The sequence below is a fragment of the Heterocephalus glaber genome, unplaced genomic scaffold, assembly GCF_053883595.1.
Source record: "Heterocephalus glaber isolate CG9 unplaced genomic scaffold, H.glaber_assembly_v1.0 deba00001141, whole genome shotgun sequence".
Lineage (NCBI taxonomy): Eukaryota > Metazoa > Chordata > Mammalia > Rodentia > Bathyergidae > Heterocephalus > Heterocephalus glaber.
The window spans coordinates 851055-877624 of NW_028258201.1; the positions used below are offsets into that span (position 1 = coordinate 851055).

Sequence of the window (26570 nt, forward strand, 5' to 3'; positions counted from 1 at the left end):
CCGAGGAGGCACTGCTGGGGCAGCAGCCCGAGCTGCACCAGGCCCTGGTGGAAGGCCAGGAGGAGGCCCGGGCCCTGGTGCTCAGGGTGCAGAAGCTGAAGGAACAAATGAGACACTGAGAGCCCAGGAGGAGTCGCCTGAGCTGCCCCCGGGCCCTGCCCACCAGCCCTTCCAGCAACAGCCTGGCCTCTCCTGTCCCGCCCAGGCCACTGAGAAGACAGGAAAAGCCAGGAACAGGAGCAGGAGCTTAGTCCACACCCTCTGACGCCGACCCACAGCAGGGAACGCGGCCCTGCATTTTACCCTGGTTCAAGCCCACAGCCACCTGACCAAACACACAATAAAGGACGGACCACTTGACGGATACCACAGACACGTCTGTGTTTCATTTTTAGTTTTGTTAAAAAAAAAAAATGCTGATAAATCAGGAACGGAGTTTAGGAGTGGTGGTGATGCAAAAGGAGCAAGCCTCGGACCGGGTCGGGGCTGCCGGGGCAGGTGGCAGCAGCGTCTCCTTCACCCCCACGCCCAGTGTCCCCTCCTGCAGAGACTGTCACATTCTAGGACGGGCGTCCTCTACCGCGTCTGTTCAACTGGAGAGAAAACACAACTGTGACGACAGAGCACAGGAAGGCCCAACTCCGGAGAGACAGGTATGTTCCTGTGACACCTGCGTGCTGTGTGGATTCAGAGACGGGCTCGGGAGTGGAGAGAGAAATCATGTGACAAGAGAAGGAAGGAAGGTCCCCACATGGCCCCTAGGACCAGGAGCGCCCACGCCCTGCGCAGGGGACCCAGGACAAACATCACGATGAGGAGACTGAGCAGGGGAGCGGCTACTCACTGTAGGAGGAGATGTCTATCTCGTCAGGCAGCTCACTGATATTGACCTCAAAGCGGTCCTGCACATCGTTCAGTATCTTGGCATCATTCTCATCCGACACAAACGTGATAGCCAAGCCCTTGGTGCCAAACCGGCCTGCTCTGGCCACCTGGAAGGAGACACAGGGTCACACTGAAGGACCCAGGAGAGGAAGCCACCCAGAGGACAGGACACAGGGAACTGACGGGTGGCCGGGGCTCACCCGATGCAGGTAGGTGTCGGAGTCCTCGGGCATGTCATAGTTAAAGGCGATGTTCACCCGCTCGATGTCCATGCCGCGGCCGAACAGGTTGGTAGCCACAAGAATTCGTCGCTGAAAATCTTTAAACTGCTGATACCGAGAAAGCCTTTATGAGAAAGGAAATGAGAAAAATGGTTGAGTGCCTGCCTGGCTCCTCACCCACGCCGGAACCGCACTCCCCGCCCCACACCTCTCTTCCTGGGGCATCCCACGGTGGATGGCGATGGCGGGGAAGTTCTGCTCCACCAGGAGCTGGGCCAGGGCGATGCACCGCTGCACGGACTTCACAAAGATCACCACCTGCGAGGGCGTGGTGAGCGGGCGCGGGTCCGTGATGGAAGAGAGAAGTTACCAGTGAAGCTGTCAGGAGTTTTATTCTTCTAAAGGGTCTTAGTCCCTCATTCTCCGTCACGCACTCCTCTTCTGCTCTAGATAACTTAGCCCTTCTCTCGGCTGATTCTCCTTAGCAGGCGGGCCTGAGGCGGCGTGCAGAGTGGTAAGCGATCGCCAGACACGCTAGGAGACAAGGGTGGGGCTACCCATGGACTCGTCAGCACGAGAACGCAGGGCTGCCGAGACGGCGGCTGCTCTTCCTTCCCGCAGCGCTCACCCTGAGGACCCTAGCTCCCACTCCAGAAGCAGTCTTAGGGCAAACAGACCGCACAGCAGGGAGACTGATGGGACGTTTTCTCCGATAAGGAATGCACAGACTAAGAGCCCTAAGTGACCGAAACAGCTTTTTACACGCCGGCTAAGACCTTTCAAGGGTTTGACTTTTTGAGGTCTATTTTACTTGAGCCCTTCACTGTCTATCCATTTCAGCATCTTCCATCCTGCTCATGCTCAGTTCCCAATAAATGTTCTCATTTAAGAGAATTTCTCAGCCAGCTGGTGGCCCACAGCGGTAATCCCAGCACCCTGGGAGGCTGAGGCAAGTGAGTCCCAAGTTCAAGACCAGCCCGAGTAAAACCCAAAAGATCTGGGGATGCAGCCTGGCGTGAAGGCTCTGGGCTCCGCCTCCACACCACCCCTCACAAAGGGGATTTCTCCCGAGGGGGAATGCAGTCAGTTTTAGAGGACTTGCCTGGTATTCACAAGGCTGTAGGTCTGATCCCCAGCACCAAAAAACACACAACTGATATGTGGCTCCCTAAATAAAGATTACTCAATCGCAGGCTGCTGCTACAGCTGGAGGTGTCCAAGGCTCACCACCCTACTGGACCTGGAACAACTGACCTGGTTGAACTCAAGGACATCCAGAAGGTCAAAGAGCTTCCGGTTCTTCTCATTGTCCTTCAGTTTCACGTAGTACTGCTGCAACCCGTGCAGCGTCAACTTCGTCTCATCGTCCACGAAGATCTCCATTGGCTGAGGGGGAGGAGGGGTGGGGGATGGGAGGGGCAGAGTGGGGGGGTTAAACCTGGGGGGGCGGAGGAAGCTGATCTCCAATACACCCCACAGGGGATGGGGAGGAGAGACTGAAAACCCCACCACCACCAAAAATACCCATTTGACTGTGGTCTCCTTCACATCAGGTCTCATGTTCTTCCCGTGAGTTGAGTTTTAAGACTGCCCAACTGAAAACTCATGGGAAAGAACTTCACAAAATAACGGGGCAGTGAAACCACCCAATGCCAAGAGGCCAGTACCTCAACAGAGGCAGTGGAGGAAGGAAAACAACGGGAGGATGCACAAAGGGGAGGCCACAACCCAGCACCCTAGGGCGATGGGAAACAGGGACGTGGGTCAGAAAACCTCCATCAAAGCCAGCTTCGAGAGCATGGGAGAGCCAGGAATGCTCCATTTCATCTCAACTACACAGCCAAACGCACATTTGAAAGTGGATGTCTTCAAGGTCAGAATGCTACAGTGGCTGTAGTCAAAATGCCTTTTAGGAGAAGTAAAATTGCTCGAGATCAGTAACAGCTTGCTCTCAGAGCACAAGCAAATAGTGTGGATGACACTGGTCTCTAAGGGTAAAACCATTTACAGGTTTACCTAGAAGTAACAGTAACTGGTGCCAAAAAGCAAACACAGCAGCACGTATGCATCCATTAAAAATAAAACTCACCCTTGAAGGGTGGGAGTGGGGGATAAAAGGCCAGGAACTGACACAAGACAACTCCAAAGCCCGACTTCCCTAGGCCTCTTTGGACCATCTCGGGGGACTGAGACAGGAAGTAAGTGTCACAGGAGAAAAGTAGATGCCCACGGAAGGCAGACTAGCCAGCCAGGCTTTCCAAAACGCAGTTCAAATCGAACTCTGGCCCTAAGCAGAGGTGGTGAGAACTCTGTCACCCCAGGGAAGGAGTCGGCAGGGGAGGGACACAGCCCGCTGCTCACGGCTCCACCCAGCCCCTACCCTAACTCCATGTGGTTCTGCTCCACATTACCTGGCCTAGTCCCTCTCCACTCAGTATTTAAAAATGACTTTTTTAAAGAAGAAAAAAATCCACCACCCCATTTAGGACAGCCCTCCCCCAACACATATGGGAGACACGGGCGCAGCACAAGGTTCAGGAAAAACCGGGAACAGAAAAAGAGGCTGGTTTGGTCCTCGGCTTCCTGGTCAGGGCTCCTGCGGCCTCCGCTGCCACCATCCACTGTCAGCGCCGTCCGCATCCCTCGTCGCGCGCCGCTTCTCTGCCGCCAGCTCTCATCAGCCAAGGCTCCGACGGGTGCAGGAGGTGTGGGCGGGAAGGTGGAGGGGAAGGGGACCGAGGTGCCAGAGGCCCCCGCCCCTGCAGTGGGAGGGCGCAATCGGAGCTGGGTCGTCTTCTTTCGGACATGCCCTGCGTCTGTCTGTCCCTCTCTGCTCTCCTGCCCAGGGAGGTACACGCGACGCCACCTCGAGGATGCGTGGCTGCGAGGGGCTGCGCAGATGACGGGTGGGTGGCAGGGCAGGAAATCTGCCCTCCCCCAAAGGGAGAAGAGGTTCAAAATGCTGGGATTTAAAAGGCGAACACTACCGGCTCTCACGTTAACCCGACCAAGTCTTCCGGAGTTTCCCTAGCTGCGCACGGACCCTGGCGCTAGCTGTCTCTGCCTCTTGTCTCTTCAGGGAGTCATCGCTCCTGACGGGCACAGGCCCCCTTCTTGGTGTTCGAAGGACAAGGGAGTCTGGAGGAAGAGGGCGAGGAGGGGGAGGAGGCTGTGGGCGGGGAGTGGAGGGAGAGAAGGTAGAAGGGTATTTACATCTTGCATGAACTTGCGGCAGACTGGACGAATCTCTTTGCCCAAGGTGGCACTGAACATCATGACCTGCTTCTCATGGGGGGTCATGCGAAAAATTTCCTGGACATCCCGACGCATGTCTGCCAGAAGAACAGGAAATTACAAAAGAAAATCAACACTGTGATAATCAAAGATCAGGGGCCCTGGGTTCAGTCCCAAGTACAAGCAAAAAGAGAGGAAAAGCAGGTCTTGGGGGCTCTGGGCCGTCAGCCATGGGCGACAGATACGAGGCGTCCCAGCGCAGAAGTGCTCCTGCACAGCCAGCATCCTGGGGCGCCGCCAGGCCGCTCCCCAGCCCACCACTCACCGAGCTGTTCAAGCATCTTGTCGCACTCATCCAGGATGAAGTGTTTAATATGTTTGAGGTTGAGGCTCTTATTTCGAGCCAGGGCGAGAATGCGGCCAGGAGTCCCCACGACGATGTGCGGGCAGTTCTTCTTCAGCACCTCCTCGTCCTTCTTGATAGACAGACCACCAAAAAACACCGCGACCTGCAGGCCAGGGAAGAGTCTCACAAGGAAAGAAAATCCCCACCTCCGGCTCCTGTTCCTTCAGGATGATTCTGCTAATCAACTGTCGGAGCACTTCAGAACGAATGAAGACGTCAACGATCACCTCATCGACAATTCTCACACAGGCCCAAATACTGAGGCAACAAACAAAAGTGATTTTCCCAGTCACACAGCCAGTGGAAGCAGTCAGGACCAGCATGAAGTTCTCATGTCTTACCCTAACCAGTCTTTCCCGACTCTTACAGCCAGGTTTCATTGTAAGAGTAAGATCAGCAAGCCGGGGATTTAGTGCAGTGGTTCTACTGCCTGCCTTAAAAGTGCAAGGTCCTGAGTTCGTTCCTCGGTACCAAAAAAAAAAGACTTGAGCCTTAATACTGTGACAAACACCACCAGAAACTGCTTTCCAGTTTCAAGGGGAAAACAGCGAAGGGATTGGACCATCAAGACCCTAATTTTTTTTTTTTTTTTTTTTGGTACCAGGGATCGGGTCCTTGCGCTTACAAGGCAGGCGGCGACACCACTGAGCTAAATCCCTGGCCCAAGACCCTAATTGCAGCAAACTAGGAGGTTCAGCATCATCTACGAAGGATTGTTGCCAAAAAACATTTAACTTCAACCAGTTAAGCTTTCAAATGTAAACTTCAGCCCATAAGAAATACTAGGAGGAAGAGCAAGCCAAACACTAAGGGAGTAACCACACAGATCCAGAATGGGAATTCTGCAGAACTGGCCCAGTCTCCAACCAGTCAGGAATTTTGAGCAGGAATGAGTTAAGTAATGAGAATTCTATATTTGTTTTTGGTTTTGTTTTTTTTTTCCCAACAGAATCTATGTTTCTCAAGGTGGCCTTGAACTCCTAGGCTCAAGCGATCTCCTGCTTCAGCCTCCCATGTGGCTGGGACTACAGCTACCTGCTCAGATGCACCCAGTCCCATTTGATCATGACACTAAGTCTCCTGAGGGGGATGACAGTGACTGAACTGGGCCTGGAGAGGGGGACCGCAGCCCTTGCTCACTAATGAACTCAACAATAAACACCTCCTTAGGCACAGCAATGTAAATGGTTTCCTGGTTTTCAGCTCTTAGAATCAACCCACAGATTAAGACTGCTTGGTGCAAGGATAGAAATTACATCTACAGACTGGCAATTTGAGATACATTTGGCCTTCAGGTCACATTTAAAGAATTAACACAGTTTTCAAAATATCAGAAGAGTGTAAACTAATGTTTCATGAAGTCAGAAAGTACTGTAAGCTGACAAATTAAAAAACAGTGCCTAGGACAGGGAGTGCAGCTAGCATGTGCAAGGCCAGAGTTCAAACCCCAGCACCATTAACTGGGGGGCGGGGCGTGTTAGGGGATTGCCTTCTGTGAAACAGGGTGGGGAGCGGGGGAGACACACATGTTTTCACTGTAGGACACTGTAAGTTACTTACGAACAGGTATGACTACTATTTTGACTTTTAAGAAATTTTTGGTTTAGGTCTATGACTCAAACGTTCCTAGCTCCTTTAAAGTAATAATAGATAGAAAACTTGTAATGATTTGAACAAAAGTGCTGTTCTTCACGGTAGCCAGGATGACAGGAAACCCTAAATCAGTGCCTATCACCTCCAGTGGTGTAGGATTACTATGTTATGTGTTTCCATACTCATGGACCTGGGACAGGACCCACACAACCTGTTTCCATCAAGTTCCCAAATGATGCTGAACCTACTGGTATGGGACCCACACCAAGAATACCAAGGTTAGGGCCGGGGATTTAGCTCAGTGGTTCTGGCGCCTGCCTCGAAAGCACAAGATCCCAAGTTGGATCCCTGGTACCAAAAAAAAAAGAATACCAAGATTATATAAAGCAAACCAACTCTGTGGCAGCCCCCAGGTGGCTTTCTATTTCCCACCCTTTTAAACAACTCTCAAAGCCAAGCACCACACTGGAGCTGTTTCGGAGCTTCCAGCTTTCTCTTGCTCCACACCCCAAAACTCTCAAAACTCTGCTTCAGTCAGTGTAGAGAAGCAGTAACAGGGCTGGGGATTTAGCTCAGTGGCACCGTGCCTGCCTCGAAAACGAAAGGTCCTGGGTTTGATCCCCAGTACCAAAAAAAAAAAAAGAAAAGCAGTAAAAGAGTGGTCTACTAAGGATCAGCAGAGCCCCATCACATAGTCTCATGAAACACAGGTGTGTTTACACTGTGTGAAGCCAAGGCAAACTAAGCTTTTCCAAAATTAAACTATAGCTAGCATCTGAGATCGTAAACCAAAAGAGCCCTACATTTCAATACAATCTCTGCCACACACTAAGTCTGCAGGACCTACTGTGAGTTACATGTGTGCTGAGGTGCTCACACAAGTGTTTAACATGAAGTTCCCGGGCCCTGCAACTCCCCACACCCTCCCTCTCTCAGTTCCTTCAGCCTGGCTCACCTTGACATTGGGCATGTATTTGGAGAAGCGCTCATACTCCTTGCTGATCTGAAAAGCCAACTCCCTGGTGTGACACATCACCAGCACAGAAACCTTGGGAGGAAAGCAGGTGGAGATAATCACACAGAAAGTACACACCTTCGTTGCTCCCTCTAGGGAAGTGATTGCCCCAAAAGCATACCAGGCAGATCATAAATGCCTTCAGCTGAGTGCTTAATACAGTATGTTCCTCCTAGCTGTCGAGGGTGACACTAGTCACCTGAGCGAGCAGTTAAGCACTCGGAACTCTAAAACCCTTCCCATATGGTCCTACCCAAAACACCCTCCCGACTCTCCTCAAACATACCTGTCCGGTAACTGGCTCCAGCTGCTGCAGTGTGGCCAAGACAAACACTGCTGTCTTTCCCATGCCTGATTTGGCCTGACACAGGACGTCCATTCCTAGAATGGCCTGAGGGATGCACTCATGCTGGACTGTAAGAAAGAAGCAAGCAGCAAGCAAGCAGAAAGTTAAGACCTATCTCCAGATAACTTCACCTTTCTCACCATACCACACCCATTTCTTCCCACTCAGGTCTCCAAGTATTCACCTGGCTCTTGCAAACTTTCAGGCCCTTTGTTCCTCTCTCTCCCCTAACCACGTTAATCCCACGATCAAACCCTCCTAGCTCCTTCGTGCTCTCACTTCCTCAAGGTCCGTCCTCCCCAGCGCTGCTAACGGCCCTCCTGCACCTCCCAGCAGCTCACCTGCAGTGCTCCTGGCTCTGTCCTTATTTTTCTTAAACTGTAACAATCCATGATATCTGAATGCCTGCCACAGGCCATCTCTCCTACTTAGGTTGCCATGCTTTGGGTCACGTAACCCTGCAACCTTGAACAAAATGAAGCACTTGGTACCTGACCCAAAAGCCAGCCGTCTTCAGACCAGTCAAAAAGGTTTCCAGAGACCAGAGCTGGCCTGGCCCAAAAGAGGGAAACTAAAGGCTTGACTAGGGCCTTAATGGAAACTTAACAGCCAAAATGACAAAGTTAAAAAGAAGAAAAGGCCTGGGGATTTAGCTCAGTGGTTTCACCGCCTGCTGTACAAGCGCAAGGACCCAAGTTCAATCTCTGGCACCAAAAATAAATAAATAAATAAATAAATAAAATAAAAAGAAGAAAAGCCAGGCACAACAGCAGTCTTCTAAGTTGTTTCTGGATCACCAGCACTTTTGTGCCATCGTGAAAGACAAGACTACGTAAGCCTCTTCTGTTGTTCAGACAGTTTTTGGTACTTACGTCCTACTCTATTCTAAATAGAAATCTTTGCCACCTGAAGAACCATCTCTTTCGTGTATGCCCTGAAGAGCCTAACGAGTACTCCTGCATAGCAGAAAACTTACCTTCTGAGGGATGCTCAAAGCCACAGTCAACGATGGCGCGGAGCAACTCTGGCTTGAGCAGAAAGTCACGGAAGCCAGAGCTGTGGATGGAGACATAGGAGCCCTTGACATCCTTCTTGGCAGGGGCCTCAGCCCCCTCTGCCCCAGCCGCTGTCTCCACCTCGTCATCTTCATAGTCCAAGAGCTCATTGTCCACATCATTCTCTGCCATAACTGGGCCGGCAGAGGGAGAAGGGGAGGGATCTTGGAAGAGCTCTCCCAGAACAGATGGAAACAAGGAGGAAGAGGAAGGGCTCGAGGAAAGCAAAGGAAAAGGAAAACACTTCTGACAGAAGAGCTAGGAAAACAAAACAAAACAAACAGAACAGAACAGAACATGTCAGTCATGAGCAGATTTTCATCACTTTTCCATTCCCACACTCTTCCTACTTTCCCTAAACTACAAGCCCTTGATACCTGAAAGAAAAGTTACAAAGAGATACAAAACGTACAAATAAAAAGCAAACGGAATAGAAAAACGTAGAAAGCGGCTTCAGAGGACATGGTTTCCCAGCAAGATTTTGGCTCACAGTAGCAGAAACCAGAAACCAGTGAAGACACTGTAAAAACACTTAATTTGTACACAGCAACAGTGAAAAAAAGAACATCACGAAAGTGTGAACAAGATCAAGGACTTAGGAGAGGTGAAAATGGAAATGCCACGTTCTTTAACAGCCTCAAAGGAAGCTCCTGTGCTTTCCCTGGCACTTCAGTGCTGGTCCCTAACAGAGCAGCCATCAGTCAAGGGTGATAGATTAAGGTCAGCACTGCGCAAAGCGCTCACTCCTCAAAATGAAAGCATCATGTGGCTGCCACTCACCTCCCACAGCTCTCCACCTCCCTCCTCAGTACCCGCCTTCCGTAGCTTAAGAAATCCTGTGCAATCCATAGTAGGGAGCCGCAGTAAGAAATGGCTCAGTGGCAAAACAAAAAACAAAGGGGGTCTGGGAGGACGGCTCGGTGCAAGGCTCGCCGGGTACGCGCGGGGGCCTAGATTCAGCGCTCAGCACGGCAAAAACTAGTAACAAAGTATACTATAAAAACTGAGTCAGAGTGAAGAGAAAGTGTAACAAGCAGGCACAGTTACACTAAGTATCCCCGTTCCAGCTCTTCACAAAAGTGGCCTCACATTACTCTTGGGCTCCCACTGTGATAACAATTATCTTCTCGAGCAACAATGACACCTCTCGGAAACATCTAGAAACAGTTTCAGCAAGAGCGGGTAAATCGGGGTGAGCGAGGTCCGGCTGGCCCCACAGGCAGCTCCTCTTCCTCACCCCAGCTGCGCCCTGGAGCGGACCCCGGGGACGGCGAGGAGCCCCGCCCTCCACAAATACCCAGGACCCGAGGACATCTAGCGCCGCCTCTCGTCGCCGCTGGGGCCTCGGGTAAACGAGTGACCCACTCAAAGAGCCGGGAGCAAAGGGAACACAATGGCGCTGATGCCACCATCTTGGTCTTGTCCCCCTTTCTTCCTCGCTTCCCCCCCAGAACTCTTTGCTCTAGAAAAGGATGAAAACAATGAAAATAACTACCTAACTAAACCCCAGCGACCAGACTATGGCCTGTGCAAGGGATATCAGGAACCCATGTGGCAGGATGACCAAGGAGAACCACAGATGGAGGCGGATGGCAGAGAAGGCCAAAGCTTACCTGAGCAGGGCAAACGCGTATGGCGGCAGCAACAGCGACGAAGGAGGGAAGCGGCCTTCACTTCCGGTTCCAGGCTTTGCTCTACCCCCGGCCTCTCGCCTTCTCGCCTGCCAGGGCGCAAGCGCAGGTTGCCCGAAAGCGGTCCTTCGGCGAGTCTGTAGTCCCCGCGCCCCGGGGTTTCCTTTGGATAATGCCTGTCAGAAAAAAATTTTAAAGCCACCTCTAACTCCTCCGCTACTTCCAGTAACAACAGACAGAAAGGTGACAAACCTTATGTGATAATGTGTTTCTTGTCCTTCTCTTTTCCACTCCGCTCACTTCTTCATTTAGGTTTCTGCCCCGCAGGTGTCCTCTCTGGGCACCCCTCCGTGGGGGCGCCAAAAAACAGGCTAGGAGAGAGAACCAGCGAGTTCCCACGGGGGCCTCGTCTCGGTAGTCAAGGTGACCTGAGGACCGCTGGGCATGCACAGAGAATCGTCTGGCTCCAGTTGAGAGATCGGAGTAGGCAGGTGCCTGGAAACTGGAGTGGGGTTCGCTTAGGAGTCCCGCCCAGCAGCATTTGCTCAAAATTAAGTTGGCCCGTAGGATGATGAGCATGGGCTATGAGGAACGTGAATCTGAGTGGGAAACAGCGTCTAGATGCTGCCTCAAGTGTTAAAACTAAGTGATAAGGCTTGAAGATTGCACAGCTTTTCAAAAATATTGTTTTGTGGGTTGTTGTTGTTGTTTTTTTGGTACCGGGGATCGAACTGGGGGCCGTGCGCTTGTGCAGCAAGAGCTGGAACCACTGAGCTAAATCCCCGGCCCTCCATAAATACTGTTAATTGGAGCCACATGTTCTTTAGCCCTGCTCCAACAGTCCTGGATTGATTGATTGATTGATTGATTGATTGATTGATTTTCCGGTGCCAGGGATCGAACTCGGGTCCTTGTGCTTGTGAGGCGGATGGTGGAACCGCTGAGCCAAATCCTCGGCCCTGGGTTTTTTTTTTCTTGAGTGAAACATTTGACATCCCCCTCTTTTGAGATGCTACAGAAGTCGGATGTGCTGCTTAAACCTGACAGGCATTTGGCCTTTCCCTGTTAGCACACTTAATCATTTAACCATTGTTTCCATTTTTTAGACAAGCAAATAGATTTGGAGAAGTAAAATAACATGTCCAAAGCAATACAACTAGTAAAGTGAGTCAGGGGGTAAACACTTGATTCTGGGGCTGGGGATTTAGCTCAGTGGTACCGCGCCTGCCTCGCAAGGGCCAGGCCCTGAGTTCAATCCCTGGTACCGCAAAAAAACAAAACAACAAAACATTTTGATTCTGTATTGCCTCCCTGCTTAGAGAATCTGGCTAATAAATACACTATGGATTACCTTCTTGGTTCAAGTCTCTGCGAAAGCAAGCTGTCTTTGGTGGTGAAGAGAAATAACTGACCCAAGGATGCAGTCATAAAAGAACAATTTTCCCAACTCTACATATCACATAAGTTATTCCACAGTACTTATAGGCTGCCTAACCTATGCTAAGCGCTATCCTAGGATCTAGGGACAAGCAGTGGACAGCTTTGTCCCCACAGTTTATATAACAGGGAAGAGAACATAATGTCAACCTTCAAGTACTAGAAAGCAAAACAAAACAGAGCAGAGTGCTTGTTTGGCATTTTAAAAAATTTTGCCATTTGTAGTTATATCAGCTTGTATCTAGATTCCCCCCCTCCAAGCCTCATATGGTCATAGGTGAAGCTTTTTTGAGGTGGCTTGATCTGGGGTGTGTGATGCTGGAATTAATGGTAGGATGGTGGGATTAAAGATGCCCACCCTGTGTGTGAGTGCTACCTGCCCTAAAGACAGCCTGGATGGAATATAAGGGACAGAAAGAGGTCTGCTGCCAGTGCTTGCTGCTTGCTGTCTTCTGCCTGCCCTGCTTTCCCGTGAACTGTTTCTCCTCTGTGACGCCCCTCTCCTGTGCCACCCTGCCTTGGAGCCAGCCGACTATGGACTGAAACCTCTACAAACTGAACTACAATAAACCTTTCCTCCTTTAACTTTGGGTGTTGGGTATTTTGTCTCAGGAATGAGAAAAGTAACTAAGACAGTAGTCCTCAGGTTCCCAAACAAGCAACCACACGTTTCTCACTTGAGAAAAACAGTAAGGTGTTATTTGCTTTTGTTTTCTCCAATGAATTTGTTTTTGCTTTATTTGGTACCGGGGATCGAACTCAGAACCTTGAGCTTGCAAGGCAGGTGCTGGATCTCCAATGAATTTTGAAGGATAGTCCTTTGTGGTGTTTAGAGAATATATAAACAGCACGAGAAGGCCAGGGATTTAGCTCAGTGGTTTTGTCACCTGCTGCACAAGCCCAAGGACCCGAGTTCAATCCCTGGTACCAAAAAAAAAAAAAAACACCAGCACGAGAATGAGTGAAAATGAGAAATGGTGAGGCAAAAAGAGGATGCTTGGACTCACCGATTGATTTGCTCAATTATTTTATTGACAGCTCTTTATTGTTACACAGGGAAAGCAATGTGTTGAGAATACAGAAAGGAAGGCCATGCGCATGGGGGACACAGCATCACTTCAGATTCAGAGACCAGTGAGCAGCTGATGGTTTTCAGGGGAGATAGAAAATAAGGAAACCCAATAAAGGCCCGCTTAAGAGAGAAAAAGAGAAGGTAAGAGGTGCAATATCTGCCTGGAACCGGAATAAAGGGACCACATGCGGTCATCATTTCATCTTTCCAGGGGTCATAAGGTCTCTGGGCAAAAGAGGTGGGAAGAACGAACTCTTCTGAGAAATACTGGGGTCACACAGTGAACAAAACTGGAGCACCTCTGAGAAAAATCAGGAAACACCAGTAATTAGGTTTTGGCAGGTGGGCAGAGGGTGGTAATGATATCTGGGCTTCCCATTGCTTGAATCCCAACTACTCCCAGGAACCACGATAAGCTCCTTACAGAACAATTCCCAACCACTGCACAGCCTCACCAGGTGGGCATTGTTCCAGTTTCACAACGGAGAACACTGAGGCTCCCAGTTGGGTAGCTTGCCCTAGTTGCTCAGCCAGCGAGTGGCAGGGTTAGGAAAGAAACCTGAATCTTCCAGACTCTGAAGTCAGGACCTTTCCACATCCCCACTTCTCCATGCTACAAGTTTACAGAAGTGTTAGGTGTGGGTAACTTGGCCCAGTAAGGGTTAAAGAACAAAGAGATCCAAGTGTGACCAGGCTATTTATAAATTTCACAGGGGCCTATTAGATCCTGCTTCCTAGCATTTCTACAGAATGGAAACGAGAGAAAGATTACGCTGGGAAATGAATTTTTCAGGACTGAGAACTGAACGCAGGGCCTTGTACGTGCCAGGCAAGGGAAGTCATATAGGTTTGGGAGACTTCTTTTTTTTTTTTTTTGGTACCGGGGATCAAACTCCGGTCCTTGCGCTTGCACAGCAGGTGGCAAAACCACTGAGCTAAATCCCCAGCCCTAGGGAGACTTCTTTAAGGGAGCAAACTTGCATGAGGAGTCAGACACTGTACTGGATCCTAGGCAGTGATCCGGTAGTTGGGGTGCAGCTGGGGCCTTACATCGCAGACCATGCCAAGAAGCTGGGCCAGGACGCGCTCCCGGTTCCTCTGCTGGGAGCTCTGCATGCCCTGTACCTGGCGCCACGTAGCCTGCTCCACTTCCGCTGACAAGTTCCCCTGGGAGCCCATGGCCTAGAGGATGGGGAAAGAGGTGAAGGAGAAAAGGGAAACGCAGAAACAGAGAAAGAAGTGTCCTGGCTTGGGGCGCAAAGCGTCCTGAGCAAGACCACGAAGAAAAGCCTTTCTAGAAACTATCTCCATCCCACAGAAATATCCAGATACCAAAGAGGTCAATAATCCCCTTTCCTCTGAGACCTGACGGGCAACCTCTTTCCCTACAACAGACTGTAAAATTCCCACTGTCTCATTCCCCATGACCATAAAATTCTGTCCTTGCCCCGCAAGCTGTGTCTCTTTCAAAATTCACAGACTTGCCAAACACATGCCTGTAATAGCAGCACTCGAGAAGCTGCAACAGGGGGATTGCGAGCTTACACCCTGCCCGGGCTATAAAAGCAAGTTCAAGGGCAGGCTGGACTACACAGGGAGACCCTGTCTCAAAACCAAAACAAGCAAAACAAAAACCCTCCCTGAGCCGGGCCTGGTGGTGTACATCTGTGGTCCTTGATGCCCAGGCAGGAGGACTGCCATGAGTTCAAGGCCAGCCTGGGCCACACAGTGAACTCAAGGATAGCCTGAACTGCAGAGCAAGACCCTTTCTCAAAACCCTCCCAGACTTTCTTACACATTGTCACAAAGATTCGCCGATGTTGCGGTCCCTGCCGGGGCCCCCTTGGGCCTCTGCCACTGTATTTTCTTGTTGAGTCACTTGTACACACCGCACAAGGTGGGGCACCCCCAGCCCGTACCCAGCTGGGTCCCTCCCAGCTTCCTGCAACTCACGGCCTGCTGCTTGCTCTGGAACTCCTGCTCCCGCTCTCGGCGGTACTGCTCCACTTCCATCTGCGCCTCCTCCTTTGCCTGCTTCAGCCTCCGGGCCTTCCCTGGAGGGAGGAGGGGTGGGGGTAGGTGACAGCAGAGCTCAGGCCCTTCCAGCAAGTTATCCAGCCTCTCTCGGCAGAGCAGGCGCTGGATTCTAGCACCCTCTATTTCTTCCCTCCTAACCAGCCTCCAGGCTGCCGCCCTCTCCCTCTTGGGTTTTACTAAGGACCAGTTGTTTGCTAACCTCAGCCCCAGTTTTCTTTCCAGGCTCCTGCAGGAGGAAAGAGGAGACTTACTCTTCCTGGCATCTGCCACCTTCTCCGCTGCCCGCTTCTCAGCTTGCAAGAGCTGCTGGATGCCCTGGGACTGGCTGGCCATTTCCGTCCTTAGGGCCGATGATGTTGTGCAGCTGACCAAGGTACCAGACGGCTCCCACCCCGCGTCTGTTTCTCCTCCTCCTCCTCCTCCTCCTCCAGCTCGAGGCTGCGGCCCTTCACCACTCCTGGGTCTTAGCGCTCCCCTCTTCTTCCCTCAGCCTCCGGCCCCGGGTGTCTCCCCCAATCGGATCCTACCTCTTATTCTGGGGCTCCTCGCCCACCTCCCACCCAGGCAGTACCCGAAAGGGCCGCATGGGGGCAGCAGAGACCAGGCTCTAAGCGGCCAGCTACCGCCGCAGGCAGGGACCTTTCCGGTACCGAGCTCCGCGGATGGAGGCAGAGACACGGACCGGAGTATTTGGGTAGAAGACCTTGTTTGGTGGTCGCATAGTAGGCACAGTGGAAATGGGGTGAAAAGGTAAGAATGTCATCATGCGATGCATGCTAAAAAGAGAGAAGAGGATGCTGGGCTGGTGCGCCCTCTCTCCAGCATCTCACTGTGTAGCCCAGTTTGGCCCCAAACACAGGATCTCCTTGCCTCAGCCTTCCCATGCTGAAATTATAGAAGTCTCACTACCCACTGTCCCGCATGTCTCTCGTTGCTTAATGAATAACCTTATTGGTTCTTATCTGAAAAGTCTTCATAGAAAACTGCTGTTTTAAGTCTCAGCAGAGCTCTGAGGAAGATTGCCTTCTCTTGAACTGCTCAATCTTTCTTCTGGGCAAGGGACATTTTGGTTTGTTCTTTTTTTTTTTTTTTGGTACCGGGGATCAAACTCGGGAACTTGCGCTTGCACGGCAGGCGCCTGAACCACTGAGCTAAATCCCCGGCCCCCATCTGTTTAACTTCTTTCTTCAGCTTCTCTTCATAGACTGGATTCTGTCGCACAGCAGAATGAGCTTTCTTATATATCTCCTCTGCAGTTACACTGGGCTTTTTTGTTTTGATTTTTATTTTTTGTACCAGGGATCGAACTCGGGACTTTGTGCTTTCGAGGCAGGCGGCAGAACCACTGAGCTAAATCCCTGGCCCCCTACACTGTTCTTTCTGTACTGAGAGTTGTTCCCTTAAGTGTCTTCATCTTTTTCCATTAAGTAACACGTATAATCTGTGATGTTTTGACTCATGATGTGCTTCTAATTACTTCCGCACCAATCTCCTTGCTTTCAGAATCATAATCAGGAGGGCCGGGGATTTAGCTCAGTGGTTCCAGTGCCTGCCTCGAAAGCGCAAAGTCCCAAGTTCGAACCCTGGCACCAAAAAATAATAATAATCATAATCAGGGAACCATCTGGTACTGGGAGGGAGTGACAAACCTCCATCTACAGCACCCTTCAGGGCTCCAAAAACTTTACTGCCAGTGGTGCGTCTGGCAAGGCCAGCATCCAAATAGCAGACAAAGGTGCCAGGTTGACCATCAGTGCTTCCCACGTTATTCCACCTCCAATCACCTCCACCTGGGCTTCATGATCTTGTCCATGCCAAACCCTTGAGAAGCTTGTGGGCCAGCAGCAGGCCAGTACAATGGCTGCAGCATAATTTGTTAGGCCGACTTTCACACTGTATTTTGGTAGTTCATGTACATATCCCCTTCTATACAGAAATAAGAAATCGACAAATATGCCTCTGTTGGGTACAGGGAACTAGTCCTGTATTTGGATACGTTGGACATATTTTTATTCAAGCACAGTAATCAGTTTTGCTCTCTCCTAAACTTCACTTGTTATCTCTCAAAGTAGCCCCGTATTCTTGACAGCTTTAACAAACCCCTGCCTCAGCCCACAGCGGACTGTAAGCCCTGTGAGGGCCTGGCTACTGACAGGAGCACCTCTGAACTTCCAGCACTCAGAAGGTGTAGGAATTTACACTAGGCTTCTCTTTTTTTGTTTTTTCATTTGTTTTTGAGACTTGGTCTCGCTATGCAGTTCAGGTTGGCCTCAAACTCATTATGTAGCCCAGGCTGGCCTCAAACTCGTGGCAATCCTCCTGCCTCAGCCTCCTGATTGCTGGGATCACAGGCGTGTGCCACCACACCCTGCTACAGTAGGCTTCTCTTAATTCTTCCCTCTGTTTTACCTCTCTTCCATCTACTTCTTATTCTACATGTTTCCCAAGTTCAGAGCTCTTCATACATCTTGCGTGCCCTGCCCTGCGTTTCTTTTACTACACTTCCCTCTCTGTGCTCTTCCTTTTTTTCATCTCTCCTTATTCTTGGCCTTGCTGAAGTTTTGATTTTCCATTTTCATTCTGATTTTTATCCTGTCTTTAACCTCCCTGATTTCTCTTTCTCTTCACCCGCATGTCACTGAACCATTTCCCGTCTCTCCTCTTAGTTAGGAAAGACCTGGACAAACCACAAAATAAAAAACAAAAAACCCTCCTTTCTCCCCTCCCTTTTGCTCCCCTGCCTCTCCTCCCGTCTTCCTATTTCAGGCGGACCCTATATTTCAAATTCCTTGGTTTCTTCCCGGAGGCCTAATCAAGAAACCAACCGGTCGGGGCGGAACAACATCCTGTCATGCGCCTACAGTTCATTTCCGCCCTAAATTTGCGTCTCTGTTTGCGCATTTCCGCCAGCCTGGAGTGTCTCCGCCCTCCCCACCTCCCTCGTCCGAGCGTCTAAACTCAGGCTTGGGGCCTAGGGCTGTGGGGGTACTGGGGGGGCGGGGGTGCAGGTCTGATGAGTAACCCCTCCCCCCAGGTCCCAGAGGGAGAAGCCTCTACATCTGTCTCCCGGGTACATTATATTCAATTTCTAGATCGTTATTTGAAATTGTGACTTTTTAAAATTCAGATTTCTGCTGCTGAAAATCTTCTCCATCAGGTCCTATTACTTTTTTTCCCAAAAGTCCATTATTAAAAATTTACCTGGGCTCTTGAGCCTTAAAGCAACTATGTAAATCCTTTTCTCAAAATTTACACTTAACAAATCTGTGACTCCAGAGCCATTCAAAAATGTTTTCAACCCTATCGTCTGGTAAAGGAGGCGCGTTGGGATGGGCCTCATCTTTCGCTGGAGAAAGGCTACTGTGAGGACGAGGAGAGAATGCCTGAGGTGAAGGGGAGGGACCAGCCAAGCCTGAATGCTGTCTCCTTTTTCCTTCCCTAGCCCAAGAGTTCCATGGCCTCTGCTTCCCGCCGCCAGCGCAGAGAGCGTCGCTTCCGCCGTTACTTGTCTTCTGGACGCCTGGTCCGGGCCCAGGCCCTCCTCCAGCGACACCCTGGCCTTGATGTGGATGCTGGGCAGCCGCCACCACTGCACCGTGCCTGTGCCCGCCACGATGCCCCTGCCTTGTGCCTGCTGCTTCGTCTCGGGGCTGACCCTGCCCACCAGGACCGCCATGGGGACACTGCTCTGCACGCCGCTGCACGCCAGGGCCCTGACGGTGAGTTTGCCAGCGAGGAACAAGGTCATGAGCAGCCAGCTGATTAGATCTGAAATGAAAATGGTTGAGAAATAGGCTAGTTATTTGGTCTGTGGGATCTAGGGAGTTAGTTGACCAGTTGGCATGTGGCTGTCATTTGTGCCTTTGATACAGGAGAAATATAACTTTCTTTTTTTGTTTGTTTGTTTGGTACTGGGGATCGAACTCAGGACCTTGTGCTTGTGAGACAGGGAGACAAGCATGGTGCCACTGGGCTGAATCCCCAGCCCAGAAATGTAACTGTCCACCTGTTAGATGTCAAATGTGCCAAGTTCGTGGTCCCATGATGTAAAGGAACGAAGTCGTGAGCCAAAGGAAGAAATTAGGAGAGTTTTATTGGAAATAAGGGGAGAAGAATAGCTCCTGGATTTTCAGGAGGGGTTCCCAAATGAGACCATCAGAGGTAATTTATACAGAGGTGATTTATCAGAGGTAATTTATACAGCAAAGTCACAGTGTGGGTACAACGTGGATCAAACTGCTGTCAACCAATGATTACAAGTGTAGCTGCTGAGCTAATCCAATCCAGGGAAACAAGTCACAGAGCAAGGATACATGGAAAGAACAAAAGCATTTTGGGAAGGGCCAGGTCTGGATGCTCTGTCACCCACCTGGGCAGCTGATGCCTATCTGGACTTTGCAGCCCGTGGTGCTGATTACAGCATACTCTCAAGTTGCCTTTTGTTTATCCCTTAGGGAGGCGTGGGGCCTGGCCATTGCATCTCTATCTTGAGGCCTGGCTTTCTTCAGATACGCCTCCAGCCACAATTCTGATGTCTTTATTTTTGTGCTCACTCTCATGAGAGCCCAGACCCTCTCTGACAGTATATTAGTTTCTATCTAACTTAGCTGCCTGTGATACTTTGACATTACTGAAATAGCATTGTCTGAAGAGCCCAATGTTCCCCAAACAGCAACTAGTCTTTAAATTTCATCTCTCTCTACATTAGTAGCTACTTTATTTCTTGATTGGTTGTTTGCCTATAGCACAACACATATCATCGAAGGTGGGCTCTGCAGTAGGATTCCCTGAGTTCAAATCCCAGCTCCACACCTAATAGCTGTGTATTAAGTTGTTGAACTTTCCTGAGGCTTAGTTAGCCCATGTGTAAGACTAAAGTAATAACAACATTTGCTGTGTGCCAGGCACTTTTCACCAGGTAACCCATCTAATCCTTCCAACAACTCTGTGAGGAGAGTCACTGACATTTACCCCATTTCCCAGTGAGGAACTGGGCACAGAGAAGTTGAGTCATTTGCTAGAGTTACACGGCTGTGTGAGGATAGAACAGAGATTGTATCCCCGGCAGCGTAGCTAGCTAGCTTAGCTGTGCTCTTGGTTTAGATTGTGACTCCATTGTCTTATGTTGCACATCATAGAATTGCACGTGTTCAAAGTGCCCATGCTTTGACAGGTATGTTTGGAGATCACCTGACACAGTACATGATTAGAACACTTGGACGCGTTGAGCACTCAGTGGATCCTGTTGATTGTCATTCCTGTCATGATCAACAGGACCAAACTCCCTTATGCACAGTTCTGAAACTTAAAACAAGTCAGAATCAGTTTTCATCAGTCTGCCACCAAAACTCACTTGGTGACAAAAACCTAACCTAAACTAACATGAGACTATCCATGACTTGTTTTTATCTTACTGAGGTCAATATTCAGACATTTCACACCAGAAACATTTGTGAGTTTGCTTACTAGGGCTGCCCAGGCCCTCCTGGGGGCCTAATCTTTACAGTAGGTACTTATAGATCAACTCAATCAAACCCCACAAACTCTTGAGTTCTGAAAAACCTTTGGCCTTGAGGGACACAGACATGGAACCTGTTGATATTGCAGGGAAGCGGCTCTGCAGAGGTATAGCCCTTCTTATCAAACTCAACGGTGAAACCCCTTTCCTATGTAGAGATTTCCTTGTGGAGGAAGAACATGAGAACAAAACCTTTAGGTTGGGGTGAACAACACTAACTCAGTCTGATCTGCCGTCTGCCCATCCCCATCCCCCCAGTATATGCAGGCACCCCGCCTTCCCAAAACCTCCTGATATAGTCAGAAATCTCCTTTTAATTCTGTCCAGCATATGTGAGCTGGGCTGGTGTATTTGGATTTTTTTTTTTTTACCTAAAAACAAAGAAGTTTACTGAGTGCAGGTATCTGACTGGCTGGCCGATGTAAGATGGGACAGAGCAGAGCACCCCGAGAAAGACCGGGCGCCCAGCAGGTTCAGGAACTTGTCCTCTGGCACTGAGAGGTCCTTAGATCTCAGAGGGGACCTTCCCTGGGGCCTCTTCACTCCCGGCCCTGCTGTCTGCTCAGGCCTTCTTCACCTTGGCCCCTGCTAGGCCACCACCAGGGGGCCCCTAACTCCCGGGTTGAGAAGCCTCCTGGGCCTCCCTCCACAGCCTTCCTGAATGAAATGACCCAGAATATCTGCCAAGAGGTTTCCCCCTGCGCCCAGGTTAGGTCTGAAGGATGCACCAGTCGTGCCAGAGAGGACGGGCTGGGTTTTCACACCCAGTAAGACTAGTGGAGGGACCCCACCTTTTGGACTTTTGGGGACTTCTCTTTAGAAGCCATCACCTCCTGATGAGTGTTCTTAGCTCTCAGAGACCCCTGAGTAAACACACCTTGGTCAGACAATAACTGTTCTCTACATAGACCCAGAATCAGCATTGAGAAATGAGGTCATTTTTTCATACTCTTGGTAAAAAGAATAAAACCCAGAGCCAGCCTGTTCTGTTTTGTTCCTCTTTTTTTCTGGCATAACTTTCCCTGCTCTTCTTTTCTGTGCCAACACAGCACTAGGCGTTTCCCACCCATTACTCGGTAGAAGTAGGCAGTGCCCTGTTTTTCACAGTGACAAAGCATCCGGTTCCGGTGCCACTGTTCCACTGCCTACCCCGCGTCCTGCCGTGCTCACAGACCTGTGACTCCAGCTCCGAGGCGCTGTCTTGCATGACCCTAAGCACAGCGTTCACAAACCTGCCCCTTCCTTGTCTGATTTTCGATTTGCTCGGTGTTATGTCCCCTTCCGGCCAACACAGACCCCCTCACCTTCAAAGCCCTGTCTGGCCACCCCTCCACTCTCGCCTTTTCCTCTGCTGAGCCTCCATCAGTCTTCATTCAATATAAGCTTCTGCTACTGGCCTTTTAAAAGAAACAGTCTCATTATGTTGCCCAGCCTGGCCTTGAACTCCTAGGCTGAAGAAACCCTCTTACACCAGCTTTCTAAGTAGCTGGGATTGCAGGCAGTGCCACCATGCCAGGCTATGACACTGGCCTTTTTGTGTGTTTGTATTTTGGTTTATTTATTTCTTTATTTTTGTACCGGGGATCAAACTCGGGTCCTTACACTTGCAGGGCAGGCAGCAGAACCACTGAGCTAAATCCCCCGCCCTGTATTTTGGTTTTTTCAGTCGGGGTCTTGCTGTGTAATCCAGGTTGGCCTTTAGCTCACAGTGATCCTCCTGCCTCAGCTTCCCGAGTACTGGAATTACAGGCCTGCACCGCCACACCCAGCTCCGACACTGACATTTTTTTAAGTGTGTTTGGAGTTGAGGGTGTAGCTCAGTGAGTGGCGGAGCAGTAGCCTAGCATGCTGGAGCTGTAGGTTAATCCCCGGCACTAGGTGGGGGGGGGGGGGTGTCCCTTTTACCAGTTATTCTGTCTGTCCCTCTAAAGTAGAGCTCAGATTTTAGAATAGATTACGGAAGTGAAGTACTTCTATCACTAAGACAAAGTAAACTTCCACAAAATTAATTTTTATTTTTCCTGGTATGAATTATCACATATTAATGACCATTAGGAAAAGTTGATCTTTACTGGTAAATTGATGATAATGGTAGCATTTCAAATACTAGAGAGGGGGGCCAGGGATCTAGCTCAGTGGTTCTGCCACCTGCCTTGCAAGCGCAAGGTCCCGAGTTCAATCCCCGGTACCACAAAAACAACAACAAAAAAGCAACATCAAACACTAGAGAGGGATGAAAAATTTAATAAATGATGGAACACTTTGCTCATCCCGAGAAAATAAGAGGCCTACCTCACACCTGATGCAGAAGTAAGTTCCAGAGCAGGGTGTGGCAGCAGATGCCTTGTACTTCCAGCCACGCAGGAGGCTGAGGCAAGAGGATTGCTTGAGTCTAGGTCTGTGATGGTTTTATTTCTGTTTTCAAAGTGATGTGAGCTGGGTGTGATAGTGGCGCATGCCTGTAATCCCAGCATTCAGAGGCTGAGGGAAGGGATTGAAGGTTTGAGCCCAGTTTGGGCAATTGAGCAAGACCCTGTCACAGAATAAAAAACAAAAGGACAGGACGGAGCTCGATGCAAAGGCCCTGGGCTCAGTCCCCAGTACAGAGAGAGAGAGAGGGAGAACTTTATTTATTTACTTATTTATTTTCGTGTAGGTATTGAATCCAAGGCCTTTGCATTAAGCTACATCTCAACCTTCCCCCCTTTTTTAAACTTTTTATTTTGAGCCAGGATCTCACTAAGTCTCAAAGTGCCACCATGGTTGATTTGGTTGTTTTTTTGGTTTTGGTTCTGGTTTGATTACTTTTTGGTTTTTGGTTTTTGTTTTTTTGGTATATGTTCTTTGACTCAGAAATTCCACCTCTGAAAATCTACCCTAGACAAATACTGTAACAAGTCCACAAAGATGTGTGTATGAAACTGAAGGCGTTTGGAAACAAAATTTGTCAGTCAGGAGTGGGGAGAGCTGTTTGTTTTGCCCACACGGTGGAACACTACACAGTCAGCGTGAAGAATGAAGTAGGCTGTGTATTCTCATGGAAAAATATAAATGCGAAAAGTGAGTTGCTAGACAATACGTGCAGTAGCAGTATGACCACGTATCTGAGTAAATTTGTCATATGTGTGCATTTACGTATACCAAGACATGACTGGAATGGGCCACAGAAAGCTGCTAATATTAGAAATTATTCTTTCCTTAAAAAGGAAAGAAAATTTCAACTTAGTCATATCACTATCATGTTAAAGTATCAATTAAATAAAATTGAGATGAAAAAGCCACCTAGAGTCCCACCACCTAAAGACTAGAGTTTTTCCAGTTTATTTTTGTTCAACCACTGGATTTGGTCTTTTCCTTTTTCTTTTTCTTTTTTGATTTTTGTTCTTGAAACGGGGTTTTGCTGTGTCGTTCAGACAGGTCCTGAACTCCTGGGCTCAAGTGATCCTCTTGCCTCAGATTCCTGAATAGCTGGTACCATAGGGCCACACCTGACTTGATCTCTTCTACTTAAACTGCTATGATCAGATCTTATATACAGTTTTGCAGTCAGATTTTTCACACACAGACATCAATTTTAGTGGCCATTTAATGTTCTGTACCATATTTCACTTACCATGTTTTTCTAGGTGGAAGCCTTATTCCTTTGACCCATCTATGCCTTTGGGACCTCCCATGCAAGGCTGAACACCCGCACACACCTGCATAGCCCTACTGGCCACAAGCCGTTGAGGATAAAGCGGGCGCTCGCTGGGTGGGCCAAGTTGGAGGGCTTGTGACAGACAGGCCCCAGCTGCAGTGCTGAGGCTTGGTGCCCTGTCACCTCACCATGATCTTGGGGGTGGAGTGGGGCCCTGATTGCCTGGGCTGGGCCCATTCTGTCTTCCTGCCTTCCTGGCAGTGACAGGTCAGCACCTCCCCGGTGCCATCCCACTGCCAGGTAAGCAGGACTTTCCAACACCACCAACCAAAGGTTTCATGACTTCGGCCTGTTTCCTCTCCCTCGGGAGAGAAAGTAGATCCCCAGGAAGAGAGGCTGCCTCACTCACCTCCCTCCGTCCCCCAGGTGAAAGAGGTAGTGGGCGGCCTCAGCTCGCCCTGGACCATTCAGAGGAGGTCAGAGTTCAGGCAGAAGGGTACCCAGAAGGTCAGTTCCTCTCCTGTTTTCTCCCAGCTCCTGAGGGAGGCCTCTAGCTTGCCCTCCAGCCTTGCCTCAGTGAGCAGTCATCTGAAGAGAGCTTGCTCTGCTGCTGGCCACAGACTCATTGCTGACCTTCTGTACCCCTCCCCACCTCCATCATCCTATATAAGCCTGGCTGGCAGAAATTCCCCTGGAAATGTTTCTCTTACCCAGCGGATTAAAAAGTGATAGAAAATATCCTTATATATGTATATGAATACAGAGTATTCAGATCTTTTTCTAGTCTGATGTATAGTCTTGGATGAAAAACTCAAAAAGGGGTGTTAGTGACAATATTTTTAACCCAGAAGTGGAAAACAGGATTTTTTTTTTTTTGGTACCGGGGATTGAACTTGGGTCCTTGCGCTTGCGCAGCAGGCGGCAAAACCACTGAGCTAAATCCCTGGCCCTAAAACAGGATTTTGACATCATCCTAGGTGGCTGGAGACAGGGCCAGAAAATGTCATTTTGCACTGCAGAACTGAGGGAATACTAAAATGGTCGGTGAGGACATGAGTCAGGTTTTAAACTACTCCACTCCTCATGCATAGAAACCATCAGTAAACACTTGTCGGGTGATCATTTTGTGTACCATGTGAAGCCCCCTTCTGTGGTGCTGCAGACTGAGCCCAGGGCCTCCCACTGAGTTACCTGCCCAGCCCTTTTTGTTTCCTACTTTGAGACAAGGTCTCACGGAGTTGCCCGGGCAGGCCTCGAACTCACGGCCCTCCTCGGCCTCCCGGGTGGCTGGGCGCCCTTCCTCAGGGAAGACCAGGGAACTCAGGATGGCGGCCCTGGCGCCAGGACGTGGAGGCCCAGCTCACCTCGGCCCCTGCTCTCCCTCCCACAGCGTACACAGACTTCTTCCTGCCGCTGCTGAGTCGCTGTCCCTCCGCCATGGGAATAAAGAACAAAGATGGGGAGACCCCGGGGCAGATTCTGGGCTGGGGACCCCCCTGGGACTCTGCTGAAGAGGAGGACGACGATGAGGCTTCCAGGGAGCGGGAGTGGAGGCAGAAGCTACAGGGCGAACTGGAGGACGAGTGGCAGGAGGTCATCGGGCGGCTTGAAGGTGAGGACCCCGTGGCCGGCGCGGCCGCGCCCCTGCTCCTCTGCCCGGCGCGGCGCCCCACGCTGGGCTCCTCTGCGGCCCGCCTCACGCCCCGTCTTCCCACCGCCCCAGCAGACGACGCCGCGCGCCAGGCCCAGGAGCCCGAGTCCTTCTCGGCCTGGTCGGACCGCCTGGCGCGGGAGCACGCCCTGAAGCAGCAGCGGGCGGCGGGAGCCTGCAGGCCGGCGCGCACTGAGGCCGCCACGCGCAGCCGGCGACGGCGAGAGGAGGAGCAGCGGCTGTTCCGAGAGCGGGCGAGGGCCAAGGAGCGGGAGCTGCGCGACAGCCGCGCCGGGAGGGCCCAGGGGGCGCGCGGGGACCGCGGGGCGGAGCCGGCCGGGGCGGCGCGGGGCGGCCTGTGGCGCTTCGGGGACGTGCCCTGGCCCTGCCCGGGCGGAGGGGACCCCGAGGCCATGGCGGCGGCGCTGGTGGCCAGGGGGCCCCCGGCGGAGGAGCAGGGGGCCCTGAGGCGGTACCTGAGGGTCCAGCAGGTCCGCTGGCACCCTGACCGCTTCCTGCAGCGGTTCCGGAGCCAGATTGAGACCCGGGAGCTGGGCCGCGTGATGGGGACTGTGACCGCGCTTTCCCAGGCCCTGAACCGCCACGCCGAGGCCCTCAAGTGAGGGGCGGGCGGGGTGGCCTGTGCGCCTCACCCCGCGCCTCCTAATAAGACCGGCTTCCAGGCCCGCTCCGTCTCCGTCTCCGTCTCCGCTGCCTTTTTCCATTGCTATGCTTTCATCACCCAAGACGGCTACTTCCCGGCCGCCGAAACGCGCAGCGCCACTGGCGGGCCGGGCCTGGGCCCGGAGCCCTGGGCACCCTCACCAGGGTG

General features: G+C 50.8%; 3 protein-coding genes and 1 non-coding gene across 12 annotated transcripts; 1 reads left to right on the plus strand and 3 right to left on the minus strand.

The window, feature by feature from the left end:
* Positions 1-356: 356 nt before the first annotated feature.
* On the minus strand, positions 357-10858 carry Ddx39b (DExD-box helicase 39B). Of its 7 annotated transcripts, XM_021260122.2 has the most exons (13): positions 10639-10858; positions 10369-10562; positions 8677-9013; positions 7641-7768; positions 7295-7387; positions 4666-4849; positions 4320-4438; positions 2361-2492; positions 2209-2274; positions 1315-1424; positions 1086-1230; positions 845-992; positions 357-593 (listed from the first exon to the last, which is right to left on the minus strand). In XM_021260122.2, exons 3-13 carry the CDS (start codon positions 8885-8887, stop codon positions 577-579), a joined length of 1353 nt encoding a protein of 450 aa, XP_021115781.1. In that variant the 5' UTR covers positions 8888-9013; positions 10369-10562; positions 10639-10858; the 3' UTR covers positions 357-576. The 7 variants fall into 7 exon arrangements, with proteins under 7 accessions (XP_021115781.1, XP_087066565.1, XP_087066561.1 ...); XM_087210439.1 differs by lacking the exon at positions 2209-2274; XM_087210435.1 differs by lacking the exons at positions 2209-2274; positions 10639-10858 and adding an exon at positions 8042-8165 and having other exon boundaries at positions 10369-10475.
* On the minus strand, positions 9448-9525 carry LOC147828309 (small nucleolar RNA SNORD83). Its single transcript, XR_015451031.1, has one exon. It is a non-coding gene; the product is annotated as a small nucleolar RNA SNORD83 (small nucleolar RNA).
* A 1975-nt stretch (positions 10859-12833) lies between the features above and the next one.
* On the minus strand, positions 12834-15445 carry Atp6v1g2 (ATPase H+ transporting V1 subunit G2). Its single transcript, XM_004847026.4, has 3 exons — positions 15184-15445; positions 14849-14949; positions 12834-14077 (listed from the first exon to the last, which is right to left on the minus strand). Exons 1-3 carry the CDS (start codon positions 15263-15265, stop codon positions 13904-13906), a joined length of 357 nt encoding a protein of 118 aa, XP_004847083.1. The 5' UTR covers positions 15266-15445; the 3' UTR covers positions 12834-13903.
* A 117-nt stretch (positions 15446-15562) lies between these two features.
* On the plus strand, positions 15563-26437 carry Nfkbil1 (NFKB inhibitor like 1). Of its 3 annotated transcripts, none has more exons than XM_013072860.3 (4): positions 15563-15682; positions 18375-18651; positions 25478-25699; positions 25811-26437. In XM_013072860.3, exons 2-4 carry the CDS (start codon positions 18387-18389, stop codon positions 26359-26361), a joined length of 1038 nt encoding a protein of 345 aa, XP_012928314.1. In that variant the 5' UTR covers positions 15563-15682; positions 18375-18386; the 3' UTR covers positions 26362-26437. The 3 variants fall into 3 exon arrangements, with proteins under 3 accessions (XP_012928314.1, XP_012928313.1, XP_004847076.1); XM_013072859.3 differs by lacking the exon at positions 15563-15682 and adding an exon at positions 17813-18002; XM_004847019.3 differs by lacking the exon at positions 15563-15682 and adding an exon at positions 17813-18002 and having other exon boundaries at positions 25814-26437.
* The last annotated feature ends 133 nt before the right edge of the window (positions 26438-26570 follow it).